Source organism: Beta vulgaris, chromosome 1 (assembly GCF_026745355.1).
Source record: "Beta vulgaris subsp. vulgaris cultivar EL10 chromosome 1, EL10.2, whole genome shotgun sequence".
NCBI lineage: Eukaryota > Viridiplantae > Streptophyta > Magnoliopsida > Caryophyllales > Amaranthaceae > Beta > Beta vulgaris.
The window spans coordinates 44,044,602-44,064,827 of NC_079202.1; the positions used below are offsets into that span (position 1 = coordinate 44,044,602).

At 36.9% G+C, this 20,226-nt stretch overlaps 1 protein-coding gene across 2 annotated transcripts; it reads left to right on the plus strand.

The window, feature by feature from the left end:
- Nucleotides 1–360: 360 nt before the first annotated feature.
- On the plus strand, nt 361–18,640 carry LOC104893213 (uncharacterized). 2 transcript variants are annotated; one of them, XM_057393599.1, is made up of 17 exons: nt 361–749; nt 871–913; nt 3,588–3,709; nt 5,201–5,308; nt 5,578–5,719; nt 5,799–5,888; nt 6,666–6,773; nt 6,871–7,363; nt 7,774–7,916; nt 8,135–8,499; nt 12,282–12,449; nt 16,294–16,584; nt 16,688–17,029; nt 17,144–17,188; nt 17,271–17,356; nt 17,603–17,687; nt 17,871–18,640. In XM_057393599.1, exons 1-17 carry the CDS (start codon nt 573–575, stop codon nt 17,946–17,948), a joined length of 2,886 nt encoding a protein of 961 aa, XP_057249582.1. In that variant the 5' UTR covers nt 361–572; the 3' UTR covers nt 17,949–18,640. The 2 variants fall into 2 exon arrangements, with proteins under 2 accessions (XP_057249582.1, XP_057249583.1); XM_057393600.1 differs by having other exon boundaries at nt 362–749; nt 6,666–6,761.
- The last annotated feature ends 1,586 nt before the right edge of the window (nt 18,641–20,226 follow it).

The following is a 20,226-nucleotide window of genomic DNA, read 5'->3' on the forward strand; positions in this document are numbered from 1 at the left end:
ATTTTGAATTAATTTCTCCTTAGCTTCGATTTCAAATAAGAAGAATAAAAAAGAATGGAGGAAATATGAATAATGAAATTATCGAATAGCTTACAAGCGTGTCATTGTAATTTGTAATTCGTTAGATTTTCATGGCCATTCATTATGGTACAAAATTAATAGGAACCATCCACACTAAATTAATGTGGATTTAATGCTGATTCATTTGATTTATGAAAAAAATGGATTTTTTTTTTTATTTTTAAATATGTCCACATAATTGGAAACTATCTTGATCCATAATAATATTAGCGTGAACCAGGTCCACCTAAGATACAACGAATTGACGAGTATGAAGTATAAGCATGTCCTTTTTGCAAATGTCGAGGGCTAAGCTGCCCCATTAACGGATCCAACAATTGGAAACTCATCTCCCATTCTCCCGCGTTTCTTTAATACATTTTGGAGTACCATTGAGAGTCTCCCCACATTCAAACACTCTCACTTTTTCTCTCAGCTACTCAAAACTCAACCATACACACACTTTCTCTCTTCTTCTTCTTCTTCTTCTTCTTGTGGTTACTCAGAAGAAGATGAATTCGAAGCCATTCAAGGGTTCAAATGTGTTCATGTCTAGAAATTTAGTTCCTCCTGAAGTCTTCGATTCACTTCTCGATGCCCTAAAACTCAACGGCGCTAATGTCTTCCATTGTTGCGATCCTTCTCGCAACTCTCCCGATGATTTTCACGTCATTGCATCCTCACTCCATGTATGAATCACCTACTCCTTTTTTTATTTCTTCTTGCTTTTGTAAATTTTCGCGCTAATTTTTTCTTTTATTTTTTAATTTTTTTTGATGTACTTGTGTTTTCTGGTGATAACTTCATCAGGAGAAATTCGAGGATTTGAGAGCCAAAGGATGCAATTTACTCGGTAATTTGTGTTTTCTTGTATTGTTTGTAATTATTGTTTTGTGTGATTTTTGTAAATTATGGAGGTGTGGTTTCGTTTGGTCAGGAAAAACAGTAAATAGTGAGACTGATGTAATGCAGTACCTGATGTTAATTTTTCTAGCTAGTTGTTAGCCTTTTGCGTTGCTCATTTTTTTCAAATGGTTGGTGATTTCTAAATATGATTGTTGTGGTTTGTGGTTTGGGACAATGGATTCTAGTATTAGCGACAATGTGAAATTGATGTTGGTTTGCATGTGGTGGAGATTGGTAATATTATATAAGTGATGGTCGTGATGGAAGTAGAGGGGTTTTGGAAAAGGTTGGTGGATCAAATTAGTTGTAGAATTGTGATGCTACTCCCATTTTTACATTTGTTATTATAGTGTGTATATTAGTGTGGAGTTTTCTAAAGATTTTATTCTCACTAATTGGATAAGTGGTTGATATGCTTCATAAGAAATGCGAGATCTTAGGTTGAGTGTGAGTAGCTCATAATTTTCTTTTGAAAGGTGAGCAAGCATGACAAAGGGTAAGTCATCTATGCTGTGGCACCATGTTATTGTTTGTGGCAAGGGTGAGGTTGATGTCATTGGCAATGTCAAGGGGGAGAGTGCCATGTGGCATAGTCTTGGCAAAGGCAATGTCAAGGGGGAGGGTGCCATGTGGCGTAGTCTTGTCAAAGGCAATGCCTTTGAATATGATAGTGTAGACGAGCTTGGAGTCTAGGTGCCGAACTGCCAATATATTTGTTATGCCACTTTGTATATGCATGCGAGCACCGCTCGTGTTGAGGGATTTAGGTGGATGTTTGGTGTAGCAATGTATTAAGCGGTAGACACTGCTCTCTTTGGAACAACCTTTCTACTTGCTTAGGACTAAGATTGCTTACATTTCAATCCCATATCCCTCTATCATAAGCTCCTCTCAATGTTTATATATATCTATTGTGTACAACTTACCCTTATCTGTCACTTTTTTTGTCCGCTCTCGCCCTTCCTCTGTCTTTTGTGTGGGAAATAGTTCAGGGGAAATGGATTGTCCAAAAGGTATTTTAGATATGATTTTTTTTGGAAAGCATGAAATGCTGATTTTATTGGAGAAAGATGTAGAAGGATATAAATTGACACAAAATGCTGATGTAGAAGACAAAACACATTTGGATTTTGGGTCGAGTCCGAGGTTTCGTCAGCCAGATGATATTGTTATATGTGAATGTTAGGGTTTTGGTTTCTCATTCCATAGGCACTTTTCTTTTTTCTGGATGAGACTAAATGATGTAATGACATATGTATCGTTGTTCTACTAGGGGGGAAGGAGGCAAGATATTGATCCCTGGATAGATATGCTTTGGTTAGTAAGCTAATGCAGCATTCACAAAAAGTTGAATATGCTATTTGAATATGATAAAATATTCCAACTTGAGACTAGCTAATCTTTGTGATTGCAATAGTAACAATTGACAATGAAGGGAAAGATTTACAGAAAGCAAAACCAATGTTCTTGATCAGATATGGCTTTTAAAAAAGTATAATCATTATGATGTGGTCTAAATATCCACTCTGAAGTGAAAATGCTGACTATAGATGTTTAAGCTTGGGTAGACCAGCTAATTAATTATTTCTTGTGTATTGAGATTCATGTCGTACAACAGGTGTTGTGCACTTGAACTTGGATCAATGCTTATGGTTGCAAATTGTAATCCTTGCATCACAAAGCTAGCATGCTGACTTAATAGGAAATTGATTTACCCATGTTGCACCAAAAAATCATCTTCATCAATCCAAATGTTTGCTCCCTTAGTTCCTGTACCCTTTTAGATAAGATCTAATTTCCAAAGTTTTATGGTATGAATTAATTCTATTTGATTCATGCTCCTTTGCTGGTAGATATGGTGCTGAGCTTTTTTTTTTTTTTTTTTTTTTGAGACAGCTGCTTTCTTCCATGTGTGAATATTAAAGAACTCTATGTATATAGCCGGTAATGAATGAATAGAATTTGGTATTAAATGCACTTCCTTTATATGACAATGAATCATGCAGTTAAATTCTGAAATCTTGATGTTTACTACTCTGCTGCACATTGTGACTGAAATCATTCACATAGATCTTAGTATGCCTCGTAACTTGGGCACCTAACTGGTTAAAATATTTATTTCATTTTCTGAATCTCTAAGTACTATCTACAATCCACAACGTTGTGAACTGTCTACTTCAGGATCTTCCTAAATGTATGCTGCATTTGCATAATGTTAGGTGAAGGTGCATAATAAAGGTCTCACTACAGTGATAAATCTTATTAGTGTTTGGATAATGAGAGAAGAATTAGCAAAATATAAAGACGATTATTTCCTCGAATAAACATTGATATGACTTTCTAAATTTGCACTTTTTGTAGTGTTGTTTTTTCATTTTTAATATCTCAAAAGAATGTTACTTATCTGAAAAGTCCTTCCTAAGAAAGCCTCGCACTTGTTGGAATCTGCCCATTGACCTGATTCAGATGATGTGACCTTGCTTATGCTAATGTATTGAATTGTATGCATGCTGATGAGACATGGAATAAAGACTTTGGCGTCTTCGTCACTTTTTTTGCAATCACTTACTAATCCACTAGATCATATATCACTGAGTTGTTATTTTTTCTTATATTGGCAGGTCCACAATGCATTCTTTCCTGTGCAAAAGAGAGGCGAGCGCTTCCTAAGCTTGGATTTGTTTGTTGTCTTGCTATGGATGGTGTGAAAGTGCTTGCATCTGGCTTTGGGCAAGAGGAAAGGGTAATTACTAAGGGATATATGCATATAAATTCTTCTATCTAATATGCTTAACATGTCACCCAGGAGAATGCAATTATTTTCATAGTAGTGCATCATCTTTATCTTCTCTTCCTGTTTATATTATAATCATTTAGCTAGATCATTTAGTTTTTTTTTATATCTGACTCAACTTAGGGATGAGGAGCGCAATTTCATGTTCATGATCAATTAGTGGATTCTCTTTAGTCAAATGCAAAGCGGCACCCGATGCTTTTGTTTTCCTTTTGTAAATGGGCAATGCTTTGAATTGTGTAGCTAAACATGTATATCCCTGTGGGTGGAATAACTTCGAATGATTGAACTTGGAATGTGCTCATACTTGAAGCTTATACATTGAAACTATGGGGTGTATCTACGTGATAATTTTAATTTTAAAGTTACAAGAAACAATCCTCGGATAGAGACGAACTCAAGAAGACCCATGTCTTACTGTAGAAAAGTGCCTTATAGCTATGTTTTGATAAGTTAAGAAGATAAGGCCATCTATACCTTGTTCTTTACACGTGTGAAAGAATATCTATCCAGAATTCAGGATTAATAAGTTAATGCAAGGGCCAATAAGTTTCAAAAATCGGTGAGCATATACGGGCCAATAAGTTTAGATTAGGGCTGCCAAGTTTCTTCACAACTATAATTAAGTTTGGGCACAGGAAATGAAGATGGAAATAATGAATTTGTATACTTGATCAAATCTTGAGTTTTGAGTTTGACAAGAGCTACCGCCTGGAGATGTATTTAGTTCTCTGTGTTCTCAAAATTGATCTTTAACTTTGTAGCATAATAAGTATAACTGGACTAGCCTTTTATGATGTGTTGGAGCAGATACCGTAAAGACTAAAGAGTCCTTGCTGTTTAGGCAACAAGAAAATGGAACTGCCAAGTGTCTAGTTTAAGTCAATTCATTGTACCTCATTATAAAGTTTTAGCTGCCTGTCTTACTGTCATGTATTGTCTGGGGAGGGGGTTTGTTTCGTGTGTGGCTTGATTTTCTCTAATTGTGTTACTCCTTGTGTTTCATTATCGTTAGATTTTTGTGTTCTACTCTATGAGGAAATCCATAGTCATGACTTAATTTCTGAAATTGAACTTTGTTGTACGATTTTCTGTACATTTTTGTATTTGATAAAAAAGCTATGCTCTATCAAAATAAAATAGCTATTCAGCCTAATGCTTTTATCCATTTTCGAATCATGCTAAAATTTTGTTGATCTTTGCTTCTTCATTGTAGATCTTAGATGTGTGTGTTTGTATTAAGTTGACTATTGGTAGGCAGTAAATGACTTCATCAGCTCATTGTATACATGTTTCTGGACTCTGTTTGAGAATTAAGATTTTTGATCTGTACCTGAGATGCTATGGCTTGTTTGAAGTCTTGGTAATGGTTTTCCAGTACCTTTGGTTATGCATCTGTTCTTTTGGGTGAGATACCTTATCATAGTTAACCTTTTGCAGGAAAAAATTGGAAAGCTAGTGATTGCTATGAGTGGAAGCTTTCATACCAAGGCTTCCTCGGATGTTAGCTTTGTTATTGTGAAGAATGTGATGGCTGGAAAGTACAAGGTTCTTTGTCTTTTCTCCTCATTTTTGGAATTGTACGCTAGGGTGTGGTATAATTTTGTTAAAGATGGAACCTTTTGGCATGTTGGGATCTTGAAGATGCATACGTGCATAATTGTTGATATTGTCTTCTCCTGTTAACTGTCTACCACCTTAATTTCTTATCTGTAAATCCTCAGATGTAGTGATTGCCTTTTTCAGTCTGCTTTCTGTTACTTCTTTTTCACATATTTCTGTACTCTATTTATTGTCTCATTTTTTATTTTTGGCAGTGGGCTGCAAGCAAAGAGAAGCATATAGTCACCATCAATTGGTTGAATCAGTGCTGGGTTGAGCATCGTGTTGTTCCCTTGGAGTCATATCGAGTCCCGCCATTCTTGGGGTTGATAATCTCTGTTACTAGAATTCCTGGAGGTTAGCCTATATACACTGATGCTGTCTCTGATTTTCTGTAACTAAGTTTGTTGGCAATAATATTAATGTGGCTTTCCAGATGAGCGGAAGGAAATGGAGAAGCTTATTATACAAAATGGTGGAAAGTACTCTGCTGAATTAACCAAGCTCTGCACACATCTAATTTGTGAAATATCCTTAATCTTACAACTCATTATCTTGAAAATATATATTTATGTTTTGATCGATAATTATGGTTAAACGGAAGTCCTGTCTCTGGTTCCTTGGCAAGCATAATACTTGGGGATCTGTTAGTTGAAACTCATACTGTTGCGATGCCAACAATGTTGATGACCTCTAACTGCATCTGCTTGATGTAGATAACTCATTTTGCTTACACTTTACATATATTTCTGTTTGGTAGCAGTCACAGCTGACGAGTATTTTCACATTGCTGTTATGAGTTATGACTTGTTAGATGATTCTTCACAATGACGCTGTCACAAAATTGAATCATGATACTTCCTATGTTTATAATACTTGCAGCATTTCCCAATTTAGGAAGTTCTCTTTTACTTGCAACGTTGACATTTTTGCCAATATGTTCTCTCTTTCTCTCCTAGCACATGGAGGTTCTTTTTTCTTTATCTCTCTCTATCTCTTCCTCTCCTTGGTCCTTGTGCACATTTCAACTTTTCGACTATTAAAGAAAAGGAGGAATTATATGATTTTGGGATTTTTTTGTTATTTAAAATGTGTGATATATATTCTATCTTGTTTTTTACTTTGTTTTGACTGGAGTGAAGCTATGAGTGCAAGGATGCTTGAGTGTCATGGCTGACCTTGTGTACATGAGATGCTTCTTCTGAATATCATCTCAATTTTTCTTCAAGTAGAATTCTGCGTCTAGAATTTTTGTCACAAATACTACTGATAGCTTTAGCATTTTTTGTCCTTAACCCTGCACAAGTTCCAGAAGGTGACAAATATAAAGTTGCTAAGAGATGGGGGAACATCTGTATTGTTACTCGAAAATGGTTTGATCAGTCGATTGCTAGGAGAGGTAGGCTTCAGGGTACTGATCATCATTCTGCATTTTAATGGTTCAGCCTTTAGTGTCTGGATTATGCCAACTATTAGTTCTTACCCTGGACTTTTCCTCACTGCACCAGTATGTCTTGATGAGGAGGTTTATTCAGTTCAGAGTGGTACAATATCTTCAGCTTCTGCCTTAAGGAATAAACTAACAGCCAAGTCTTGTCAGGATAAGTCTACGACTAAGTCACAATCTGTCTTGTCATCAGCAGCCACAGATTCATCTTTGCAAGCAGTTCGATCTGTTGGGACTACAGAGTCTGACATGGATATTGCTTATTCTCAAAACTTCTCTTCTGCATGTCAGAATGTCTCTGCTTTTGCCAAGGAGGAAGAGGCTCGACAGCCTGATCTACCTGATAAGGACAAAGAGCTAGAAGGCTGTATTGCTGATGACTCAGAAGCTGATGACGATGACTTATACCTCTCAGATTGCAGAATTTGTCTTGTTGGCTTTAATGCTTCTGATGTGCGGAAACTAGTTGGCATTGTGCGTCAAGGTGGGGGATCTCGATACATGTCATGCAGTGAGAGATTAACGCATATAGTTGTTGGAGAGCCATCAGATGTGTAAGTCCCGATCTTATTTTTGCTCTTATATAAGTGTCCTTTAATGTCAAAACATCTGTTTCCAGCCAGTAATTTACCCCCTTTGTTATCTTTTGTTAGTGTATGTTGGAAAGAGTACATTTACTTTTTCAAGGGTATAACTTGGTGCATCTCATCTTCATTAGAATCCGACATTGTTGGGTCGCCACTGGCTTATTTTCTTTTTGAAGTATAAGCTAGTGATTTGATCCCCATACTTGCTTGTATTATTTTGCAACCTAATTTATCTAACATTCCATAGTGTTGGCAATTTACAGTTGTTCTTTGCATGAAATTTGAAGGTTCTAGTCTCATCTTAAAGAGAAAAGTTGTTATTCCTCTATAAAATTTGTAAGATTAAGAGTCCCTTTTCAACTTGTATTATTAATCAGTGAAAAGCGGGAGCTAAGAGGCTTGGCTGCTCATGGTGTCATACATGTTGTCCGGCGGAACTGGCTTGAAGATTGTAATCGTGAAAGGAAAGAGGTTCCTGTAATTCAGAAGCACATAGCTTACGATATACTTCTTTCCAAAGGTATCTTCTCTTGTCCATCAATGGCTGGCTTCTTTTGGTTTGTGTAGTTTATATTTCTTTTTTTCTTATGCAGATGTGTAGTTTATAGATCTTTTCGTTTGTGCAGTTTATCTACCTAGTCTAGCTGCTCGACTTGCTTCAAGTCTGTGTACTTTTATATTTAGCAATTTTGCATAACTTGGTAAATGATATAACATTCTCCTATTCTCCATGCTTAGGCTGTAAAGATCTGATGGGCTTTTCAAGTAAAATATCAAGTCCTGGCATGAGCAGTGGTAAACAAGGGGAAAGTTCATCTATGAATTTTAGCTCTCCAGTAGCTTCAACATCGGGAACTGTAAGTTCAGTTGCTGAGATCCCATTGGAGAAAGGTGGAGAGGATGTCATGTATACAGAGCGAAACAGTAGGCACTCTGAAAAGAGAACAAAGACTTCTCCAAGGAGTGAAAAACATTCGGCTTTGAAAGGCAAAGACACAAGCCAAAGGAAGATCCAGTGTGGTGATAGATCACAAAGTGGGAAGTCCATAAAAGTGTTTATTGGGAAACGCTTTTGTTTCTCACATTCTTTCCCTGGTGATCGGGTACGTTATGTTTGTTGTTTTACTGGTAGGCTTGAATTCATTTGGCATTTTGTGAAGCTGTTGTCTGTTGACATACATTTTCTTTTCGTAGAAGTCAATTTCTGTAACATGATAAACTGAAGCGCATGTTTTTTTAAAATATTTTTGTGACACGTGTTTGGCAATTGAAACACTTGATCAGACTTGTGTGCACTGTGCAATAACTTTGTTCTTTCCCTTTTATTTTGTTTTTATCCTATATGCGTGATGCGTTTTTTTTCATCAAATATTCCATTCTTCACCATCTATCATTTTTTTTAATGTCTCAGTTCCATCATTTAAGGTATCCATGTTGTCTACTTATTTGGTTAAGCTAATTTATTATACATCTTCATGACCAACGACGTTGTTAGCCTGTTGCGGTTTCTGTGAACTACTTCCTCCTTTTTTATTAAGTGATTGAGAGCGAAAGGGCACAACTCTTTAGAAACTTAGAGAGAGAAAGTTGGGGACCAAACCTAATAGAAGAAATGGCGATTTCATCAAATCTTAAACAGTTAATTAAACTAGCTTAATTCACCATCAATACCTTAAAATCACCCCAACCATCCAATGGCAATGCCAGATGATATCTGACAAAAAGTCCGCCGAGAGTTTGATGACGGCGAAGACACCTTGAACGGAATCCTAGAAAAATAAACTTGGAAATCAAAGGAGTCAACGAACTCCGACCGAAACTACAATTTCGACCTCGACGAACTCCAATAATTGATCAATTACTGCCATTTATGACAAACTCAACCTCAAAAACTTTACGTCCTCACATTGCAGCAACCACTTTGCCGCCATTTCCGAACACTTCCGACCTTGCCTCTTCAAATTTGACAAACTAATGAGATTTTGTAGGTGTGGGAACGACACGGAGCTCGACGAAGAAGGAAGATCTTGTGTTCTTGTGCCGTTGGAGTCTAAGAGGAGAGAAAGAGGAGAGAGACTAGGGTTTGTGTTGGAGTTGGCATGGTGGCTAGAAAGAGGAGAGAGACACCGGTGGTGGTGCCACTGCCAAATCGCTCCCCATTAATAAGAGTGGGTGGTGGAATGTTAGGGGGATAGAACGGTTAAAGAAACAGTGGGTGGTTGCATGATGGTTTAAGTCAAGAAGGATGGTGGTGGCAGATGGGTGGCTATGGGGTAAAGAGGAGAGGGAGAGAGAGGAAGGGGGGTTAGGTTAAAGAGAGAGGCAGTGGGTGATTTGATCAATTAATGTGGTGTTAGGTTAATAGGGAGTAACTAATAGAGTTGGTTAGTGAAATCAGTAATGGCAGTTTAGTAATAAAATGAAGTTTCTTTTCCATTTAAAGAGATTAGTCACTTATAGTGACATTTCCAAATAAGGGAAGTCAGTCACTTAATAAAACCGAAGGAAGTATATGTCTGTGTCTTCATGTGCTTAGCACATTTATGACCAAATTTACCATCATGTTAAATTTTAGTTGGTTTTTATTTGTGAATTATCCTATCTTTAAGTAATATAAAACAATGCCTAGACTTTGGAATGTGGATGCTTTTTTTGACCTTGCTTTCCTAGATAGGGGTATACAAGGGACAACAATTGAAAAGCTGGCCTCTTCATGTGTTCCGCATGACAATTATGCTCGCTTAATACAAGTCGTTTTTGTAATTTGGTTTGCCTAATATTGTATATTACTTGACAAAACTAATGAATTACTTATAGTTCTTTTACTTGTTTGGTTCCGAAGATTTGATACTTGCCTCATTTTGACTTGTTAAAACTTAGTGGTTAAAGGGTGGTTTATTTTTTCCAAATGCTGTGTAATATTTTCCTTAATTTTTGTGCCACGCAGTTGGATGAATTATTGGCTCCATGTGTGGTAGCTTATGCCTGTGGTTAAAGAGCTATATCTGGCTTATCAACCATAGATCCCATACTTATAAGCCAACTGATGGGATGTGTTATGAGGCGATGAAAAAGGATTTGCACATGATATTTATTGACCTAGAGAAGGCTTATGTTAAGGTACCATGAGACGTGCTATGGTGAGCAATGTCGAAGAAGGGTATACCATGTAAGCATATTGACTTTGTTGATATCTATCTAGACAGAGAAACAAATGTAAGTATTTGCGGAGAAGTAATGGAAGAGTCTCAATTACGAGGGGACTATCTTTGCAACAACAATAAATGAAATAGCACATCCATGATGATATATTGCAGTGTATGTTATTAGTGGATGATATTATATTGGTGGATGATACTAGAGATGAGGTTAATACTCTATTGGAGCAACGGAGGCGAAAAGAATCTGGAGGGTTTAGCCATTTAGGTTAAGTCAGAGCCAAACAAAGTACGTAGAGTACAATTTTAATAATAAGAGGGAATGCATCAGAGATGTAGTAACTATGTAATGTAACACTGGATGGCAAAAATTTCCCATTAGTGGAACTTTTGATACCTTGGGATGTTTATATACGGGAATGAAAAAATTGCCCAAGATGTGACTCCTGTGATAGGATACTGTTGGGGTGGCTCAAATGGAAAGGGATAACGAGAATTTTGGGGGATTGTAGCCTACCTCTAAGATTAAAAGGAAAATTCTGTAGGATGGTTATTAGACTAGTTTTATTATATGGGTTTGAATTGTAATGGTTAGGTCTTAAGATAGGACCATATTACAAAAATGGGGGTAACATAGATGACCATGTTGAGATGGATGTGTGGGAACACCTTAATAGATGGAATTCAGAATGAAGCTATTTGGAAGAGGGTTCTAGCTGCAAATATTGAGGATTGTATAAGAGGGAATATTACCGGGATTTGGGCTTGTTGACATCGACTAGATGATGCATTAGTTAGATAGTGGAAAATTGGGATATGGAAAATTTCAGAAGAAGCCAAGGGACGTCAAAGACGACTCAGATTGAGGGCATAAGGAACTCTCAGGTTTGTGGGAGCATCTAGCACTTGACAAAAAGGAATGAAGGCAGAGAATTTATGTGCACGACCATCAATGATAAAATCTTGACCCATGCAGCCGACCCAAGCCTATTGAAATTAAGACTTTGACATTGTTATTGTGCCAAATAAAGCCTTAAATTCCATTTACTAGTTTTATTGTTACCCCTCGTCCCCTCCGCAATCCTGAAAGCTAGCGTCTTGTTGCTATGGAGAAGATCTTAGGGGTTATATAAGTGGAAAGGGTTCTTAGTCTACCTCCCCTAATCTTAAGATACATTATCCAATTCCTATGTGTTTTGGGTGAATCGTGACGCCTGGCTTTGTATTGTTTTCCCTCGTGGCTGCACTCTGGACATGTATTGCCTGTATGGGAAGATAGGGTATCTATAGTACTTGAAATATCTTTTTCTCAGAATATTATCGAACTTGGAGCAAAGGGAAAATGTGCTATTAGATATTGAGAGTTGAGACAGCAAGGAATATGAAAAAAATTCATACCTAAAATGTACATATGTAAACTGAGGTGACAATATCATAATGGTCACAAACTGCACACATGGACCTTAGCTGCCACCCATGTCTCAAGATGCAAATACGTGTTCAATTTATCAAGTAATCTTGGTGGCTCAAACATCCGATGAACATCCAGATTCAGTATACTTAAAGAAGTTTGGTCACTGCCCAAATTAGAGTTAAGGTTGTGTTTATGTGTTCTAGGTGGGATGCACTAGCACTACACCTTGTTGTTTAGAGTACATTTTGCATATGTAACATACAAAACTTTGACTTTGGTTTTGGTGAATGCATGGCTTTGGGGGCTGGTTCAGAGAGATGAAATTGTTCAATGGATCAATGAAGGTGGAGGTGAGGTAGTAGATGATGATATCTTAGTGGATGTTGACTTCACCATTGAATGCCATGGTGCTCTTACCATACCAACCAGCACTTTGCAAACTGCTTATGTGTCAAGTCACTGGGTTCGGTCTTGCTTAGAGGTATGTATATCTTTTGAGTTTCATTCGATTGGTCTTGCTTAATAGAATCATTGGATGGCTTATTTGTGTTTTAATTTGTTGTACATTTATATTTGATGTTTTTGCATCGCGATTGTTTTGCTATGACCATAAAAGCTATGTAGTTCCACAACAAAATGTTGATAAATTGTGCTTCTCTGTAAGTCCCCTATTATTCTGTACACTTGCCGTTATTGGTTGTCCCAGAATTTGCATACTTTTTTTTCAGGAAATTTCTTATACTTTTTGACTCTCAAAAAGTCCAACCCAGCATTATCTTTTTTCTTTTCTCTCTATCCATTACGCTTACTCTCTCCTTATTAAATTCAATAATGCAACAAAATTAGGATAGATTGAGTAATATAATGGAAAAGAATTTTCTTTTTGTACTTTCACCAGTTTCCTTACTATTGTGACCTTTATACAATGGATTGCATCATATACACATTCCTGAACAATATAGGGATTTTGGGACTTACCAAAGCACGAAAGCCAGGATCATAAGAAAAGAGTGCAATGCACAATCACATGGAGAATCCACTTTAAAATATATTGGGGTTTTTTGAAAGGAAATGGAAGTTAATGTCAATCCGTACTGAAGATAATGTTATCTATTCATATAAACGTTGGGGGCACAACATAGAAAACGCTAAAAATACTGGGGTACCTAATAGGAAAACCCAAATATTAAAAATGATGAAGGTGCAAAATGGATTTGGAAGAGATGATGGAAGTCTTGATTCAAGGAATAGTTGACAAATTCTGCACAGGATATTGATTTTTTTTTTTTTTTAGATTTGATGAATGGAGGGAATAAGTGCTCTTTTTTTTTTTGGGGGGGGGGGTGGAGGTTGGTGGGGTTGGGATGTTGATGGCTTAATGCATTCTACAAGTTCGGGTTAGGTGGCTGAAATTAAATCTTTTGGTGAAGATCAATATTACAAAATATATGGATTTTCCATCATTAGTCAGTACTACTGTGAGCTAATTAACATTAAAAGCTGAGTGTTTACTGAATTGAGTATGCCATCAAACAAGGTTGAAATTAAGCTTCAAACTGAGATAAATTAGAAGAGTTTGTTTTAGGCGGTTGCGCAGTCTAGGGGTACAAGTAATTGCTTTGAGTTATAAACTTATAAATTGTGTTGAAGCCTGAAGATAAAGGGATTAGAAGAGAGTGTTATTGAGTCGGAGAGGAAAATTGCTCACAATTAATTTTTTGATCCTTGTGCCTAGAGTTGAATTACAAGCTTTAGTTGGACAACCGCACAAAGATCAAGTTGTTCCTATTTTAACTGATAGCATCATGATTAAAAAAAAGTTAGTGCATTGTTTGAAGAATATCACATGATTGTAATTAGTTTCTATCCAGGAGCAATTTATAACATGTAAGGGAATTGTAGAGAAAGCTGTTATTTGTTAAGGTAGATTGACTCCACCTGTCACAACTACAACCATTATAAAAGGTCCTACTTTAATTGACTTGGAACATTCCTAGCTTTGGGAGATGTCTTTCCAAAACCACCCTCAAGCTAAATTAACTTGCTAAACCGTCTAAAGTGCCAAGCAATTCCACTTTTATTTAATCTCTCCATCCCTCCCTCTCCACCCAGATCCCTTCCCCCTTGTCCTCCACCAACCCAAACACCCATCTCTGACAAGCCACGAACTGACCATCCGAGCTCTGTCCACCATCTAGCTCAATAAGGCTTTAAATTTCATTAAAACTTATACAGTGATAAGTAGTTTCATTTGTTTGATTTTTCAGCTAGCACGGTTTTGAACAATTTATATATGATTATGAACAAGCTAACTGATGAACTTAAACATGTTGAACATCACGAATCAAATATGGGGTTGTTTGAGTTTGGCTCTTCCAGCTTGTATATTTTCTTACTAAATGGGCTTTGGCTGACTTTTGAAATTACAGTTCATGAATGTATCAACTCGTTTGTAGCCCTAGCCTAGGTGTGGTCTCAGAGTGCTAAAAGTCAGTAGCAGTGGGTTTGAGAGGCGTGAATGCCTGGGTATTGTATTGTTGCTGTTCGACAGGAGTGAGCAAGCATTTTGAAACATGATCTTTCTTGTGGAAGTCTCGCAATTCTACTTCTCCTGAGATTTCATTGCTCAGCTTATCTTTGGGGATGAGTTAGTATATTATCCTCCTTTTTTTGGTTAAGGGCTTACGGCTGCAGGGATTCTTGAGGATATCACCGACGATCTCGTAGGATAACTGGAGCTACTTGTATATGGCCTTTCAGTGGAACTTATCCTCTATGACTGTCATATTCTGCACTATGAGCCAAAGCCCTGCAGCAGTGTCACATGCTCATCAATTTATAAAATTTAGCTACATCCTATATGCAACTAATCAGTTCTCAATTTCTCATCACCACCCTCATTTCTGCAAAGGAAAATATAGGTAGTGCGCCTCGTGCCTTTTTTAATTTAAGAACACCCTTATATATCCTGCCGATATAGGATTTGAGGAAGTCCAGATAGATGTACACAAACTAACCTTAAAAAGTGATAAGTGGAGAGGTTGCTCTAGTAAAATCTATTTCTTCAACTTTCTGGAGAATGATTAATTGACAGAGCTATAGAACCATATCTCATGAACGAGGTTGGGAAAGTACAAAAAGCACCATCATAAATAGAGAAGAGAAAGCTATAATAATAGCAATAGGCCATTAACAACATTTTATGCGGAAAACAGCAAAAAATCATAAGTTGGATAATAATTAAATATGGTAAGCATTAGTGAATCTGAGTCACACACACACATAAGTACGGCAAGAGGGGATATAAGAAAAGGGGAAGAGATGCATGTTCCCTAGAATTATATTTGTAGAGAAAGGGAGAGGATCTCTTGCTCAATAACTTGAATCCTTCCCACATAAAATTCCTGCATCTTTTCTAAATGAAGAAGTGAGAAACTAGTCTTAAATGTGGAATATTAAATATCTAGTAGTATGTTGCTAGAAATGTCTATTAACTTGCACTTATGTCAGCACTAGTTATGTGTTTGGACTTAGCTGTTTGAGTATCATAATCTTAGAAGCAATGATCTCTTTCATCTTCTATTTTGTTGCTTGCTAGCTTGGAGATAAGTAGACACAATCTAAGTTGCACATGGACGGGTATGGGTTCAAATTCGGGTACGGGGAAGGAAAACGGAAAGATGTCAACATTTTAGGGCATGGGTACACGCATGGAATTTTAACTCTCCTGTTCTGTTACTGAATGACCGTTTTGTAAAGGATTTTGGATTTGTCGTTCAGCGAAATCCCGTTACGGAACGCCATGATAAAAATCACACACTTCTTGCCGTGTTGTGCGCTCCATAACGCGAACTGGCTGCATAAGAACGCTTTTATCCCCGTTACATCTGTACTTTTCAAACATTGACCAAAAATATTTTACGATTTAATTATATAGCTGATGAAACATGATATTATGATAGATTTGATTATATTATGTCGTAATACTGCTTCATAAACTAAAACACAAATAAGGTAAGAACATATTAATGTGATTTTTTTAAAAAAATTTACGCCGCATCAGCCGCGAAACGTTCTATTTCCCCGTTACAAGCTGTTCCCGCGACAACGCGACCGTTCCCATGACTGTGACCACGTTTTTTTCCCTTGGGTACACGTGTCCGTACAGGAAACAGATCATATCGGGTACGAGTATGTGACGTAGAAGAAGTACTCGTGCTAGAGAGGACACAATGGTCGTTTGATTTTCATATTATTGAAATATCTATTTGTTTGTACAAATGTGACTCTTTTGAAGAAACTGATTTATGTAATTCGCATTATAGGATGGACGCTTGCTTGATGCTGATAGTCACATACTTTATTCTCCACTTCCCTGCCGGGTTCCTTTGCCTGGTTTTGAGGGTTTACGGTTCTGTGTATCACAATATGGTGACAAGGAGAGATTGCTTTTGCGCAATTTGTGTTTTGTCCTTGGTGCTAAGTTTGTGGAAAAACTTACCAGGAAGGTTACTCATCTGTTATGTAAATTTGCTAATGGCCCCAAATATGAGGCTGCCTGCAAATGGGGAGTTCACCCTATTCGATGTGAGTGGCTTTATGAATGTGTCAGGAAGGTAAGGCTCCTGGTTCATCAATGCTTTACATAATCCATAACTAGTCTTAAATTCTTATTGTAATACGCTAGTGAGGCATATATGTGGCATCCATATTGTGCAGAGTGACATTGTTTCGCTAGATAACTTCCACCCAGAAGAAGTTCCTCAAAATCCTGAGTCAGGGCTATGCACTGTGACACAGTATCCTACACAAGCTGCTAGATTGATCTCTATGGATAGTTCATCACAGCTCTCAAGTCAGTCCCAGAACTTGAGGAAGGAAGATACTGTGCATTCTAATAAAAGGTGGAGGTTGTTGGAAGTAAAGAGTGGATCAGATCAAGAAGTTCGAAAACATAAAACTTGTGCAGCTGTTGAGATTCATGATGATGCTAAAGAAAATGGTCATGGTGTTCCTGATGTTGCTGCTGCTATAGAAGACTTATTGGAGCAAACAAGCAAAGTACAAGGCTGCTCTCTCTCTCTCTCTCTTTTTATAATACAACATAAAAATTCCAAATGTTTCTTTTAGTTGTAATTATTGGTGGTTTAATCTTTTTCTTGTTTTGGTTGTCAGATTCAGGATCTAAAATCACCAGTTCATTCAGAGTGTGAAAAAAGTGTATCCTTGTTTTTGCTGTCTTCTTTTTCTGTTTTTGCTAACTTCATATATGATCTTTTGTTCGCCCTTAATGATAAAATAGATTTTCTCATCTGACTGTCCAATTCTTGTTAGAAATAATTTAGGTTCTCACTCTGCTTTTGGGCCCTCTAGACCTTGGTTAAGCAGGTAACCTCCTTCACTCAATTGCTCATCTCTCTACTTGAAGAGTTGTGTTCGTGTAGACGTTATGAGCAAATTTGATTCTATTTTTCATGGGCTGGGACATCAACTGAAGTTTTATCCATTCTTTGTCTTCGATTGGAGTACCTGATTCACATTTCGCATCGTGTTTAGAAATATGATTATTCTACTGGGTGGTCAAAGTTATATGTTTTGCTTGCACTGACTTCCTTTTTGGTTGTGCTCTTTAAGCCTAGGAAAAGACCTTCAAGATGCTTCTAAAGATCAGAGTGCAGGCAAACATGAATTGTTTAGCGAAACACAGACAGATTCTCAGGTCCTGGCTCCATATTTTCTGATAAAACCTTTTTTTTGCTGTTCTTTTTCTTTCTTATCTTGATTGAACGATTCAATGCGTCGAAGATCTTACGTACTATGACTGCTACCGAAGGATCTATTGAATTCTATTTTTCTACTCTGAACTATCTAAGACGTTACTAACTTTATGCTGCAACCGCAGTTGGTTGGTTATGAAGAAGATCTATCTGGCAGACAAATGATAATAGACAGAGTTAGAACGAGAAGTAGCTTGACTTGAATTGCTCAACCAAATTTTCGAGAAGAAATGGAGCATTGGTTGTGTTTCAGCAGGAATGATGCTTTGGATGTCACTCTGAGATCATGGCATACGGTGTGAACTAAAATTCATCACTTTGCAGGAGTGAATTTCTGAGCATTCTCTAGAATGTCTGGCTTGAAATAGCAGTCTTCATATCTACACTCGATGAAGAGTAGTTCCGAGTTACAGTAGAAGATTGCAGCAATTATCCTGTGAGCTTCTTTCTTTACAGTTGGCTGACCTGCTTAAGGGTCTGTGACAAGTTACAGAGCAATGATGCAGTAAGGTATCAGTTATTGGGCATCAATTTGTTCCTCTCTTATACCTCTTTTCATCTCTTGAAGCCAAGTTTCATCATATGAGCTAATTTAGGCTGCTGTAATTATGCTTATTGGTTCACTTCATAAGCATTGCTAATTGCACGAAGATACAATTTATTCTTAAGCTTTCCTTATATGTATATGGAATTAGTGGATGCTGTTGCTATAGGATTTTGTACATAAGAATGTATCTAGTGTAGCCATTGCACTGTAAGTAGGAGGTTCCGTTTTTTGTAGTAGCAATGAATAATGTCTGAGCTTTTTGTGTAGTGCATTTCTTTAGGTTGTGGTTAACGGAAACATTTTGAACAGAAATTTATATCAATGGAAATCAGTAATCAGGTTCTTTTATCCTTGCTTTCTTGCTAGAAAAATTAAAGAGATGAAAATGAAGGGGATAAGATAACGAGAACAGAGGAAAAGAATGTGGCTCTTCTCCACAAAAGAATTGTTTTTCATCTTTCAGGAACTATCTTTGACCTTTTGCGAACCACACAAAGATATTTGAGGAGACAAAGGAAATTGGAATATGATATTTTCTAACCAAACATAATCTCATGAAGTATAGAGTAATCGGTGACAAAGATGTAAGATTGGAGCGGATAAATGTGGTGTTGTCTCAAATTCGTGTTCATCGATAAACAGGTTGAACACCCTCAATTCTAACCCGACACGTTTATTAAACGAACCAACAATACTCAACTTCAATGTAACCTGTTTATTAAACGGGTTATCCGACTCGTTTATTGATCCATTTATCAAGTGTGAATATGTATATAAACTACAAATGTACATCTTATATTTTTAACCCACATCTTATATACTAATATCTTACTTATATAAATAAAATCTAACAACCAAAGAATAAATCTTATATATTTATGAAAAATAATCAATTTTTTTGTCTAGACAAACTAATAATATTGATAGTAAATTAGTAATTAAACGGGACGTCATGTCGGATTCGGATTAAAATGTTTCTCTAACCCAATCCGTTTAATAAACAGGTTGTGTTGGGTCAACCCATTTACTTAAACGGGTTGAAAACCTCGATCCAAACTCGCTTGTGTTCGGCTCGATCGGGTTGGTGGGTCATGTCAATGTTTACTAATGTATACAAGCGAACAAAGAAATGTCATATAAAATCTTGCTATATTTGTCTCAATATATCTATTAAAAATATTAATTTACAACTATTATTACTACATAAAATTACATGTATTGTTGAATATTGATCAAAGTTGTAAGTCGAGACTACAAAAAGCATATGATTATTCCATTAAGCATTATTGGATAGAATGTAAGGAGTTGTACTACATTAGACCTGTACCACCATCAAAATATCTAGTTAATGTTTTGAGAAAATAAATGTTCATTTACCAATTATCGCGTTATTTATCATCAAAACTATTCAGCAACAGTGGGGCACCCACAATGAGTCAAGAGTGTTGGTTGACATCTGAATTTTCTTGAAAAAACTTGTCCCCCTTTTCAATGATCGAGCCATTGAAAAATTTCAATTTCCTTCTATTATCAATTCCACACCCTCAAATTACTTATGCAATTGGATCAACTGACGCCCAAAAACTAAAATTCTGAATCAGTCATAGCTGTCAAAGGATCAACTCAACCAAAAGCTTAAGCTGATGGTTGAGGCCCCATGAATAGATTTATACTCTATAACGCCCCCTCACGCAAGAGCCCTTTGGGCTTGAAGTGTGGATGCAGCACAAGTCTCCCTCATACCTGGCGCTAAATATTCCACTAAGAAAGGAGGGGTGGAGGAGATTCGAACCCGTGACCTTTTTGTCACGTTGGCTTCGATACCATGTCAAAGGACCAACTCAACCAAAAGCTTAAGCTAATGGTTGAGGCCCCATGAATAGATTTATACTCTATCAATAGCCATTAAAAAATTGTAAACTGAAGTTACCATG

Coding starts and splice junctions, on each gene's coding strand:
- LOC104893213 (XM_057393599.1), top strand. CDS start 573: ATGAATTCGAAGCCATTCAAGGGTTCAAATGTGTTCATGTCTAGAAAT. Junction 6,774..6,870: donor TAGGAGAGGTAGGCTTCAGG/GTACTGATCATC, acceptor TCACTGCACCAG/TATGTCTTGATGAGGAGGTT. Junction 17,030..17,143: donor TATTGGAGCAAACAAGCAAA/GTACAAGGCTGC, acceptor TTTGGTTGTCAG/ATTCAGGATCTAAAATCACC.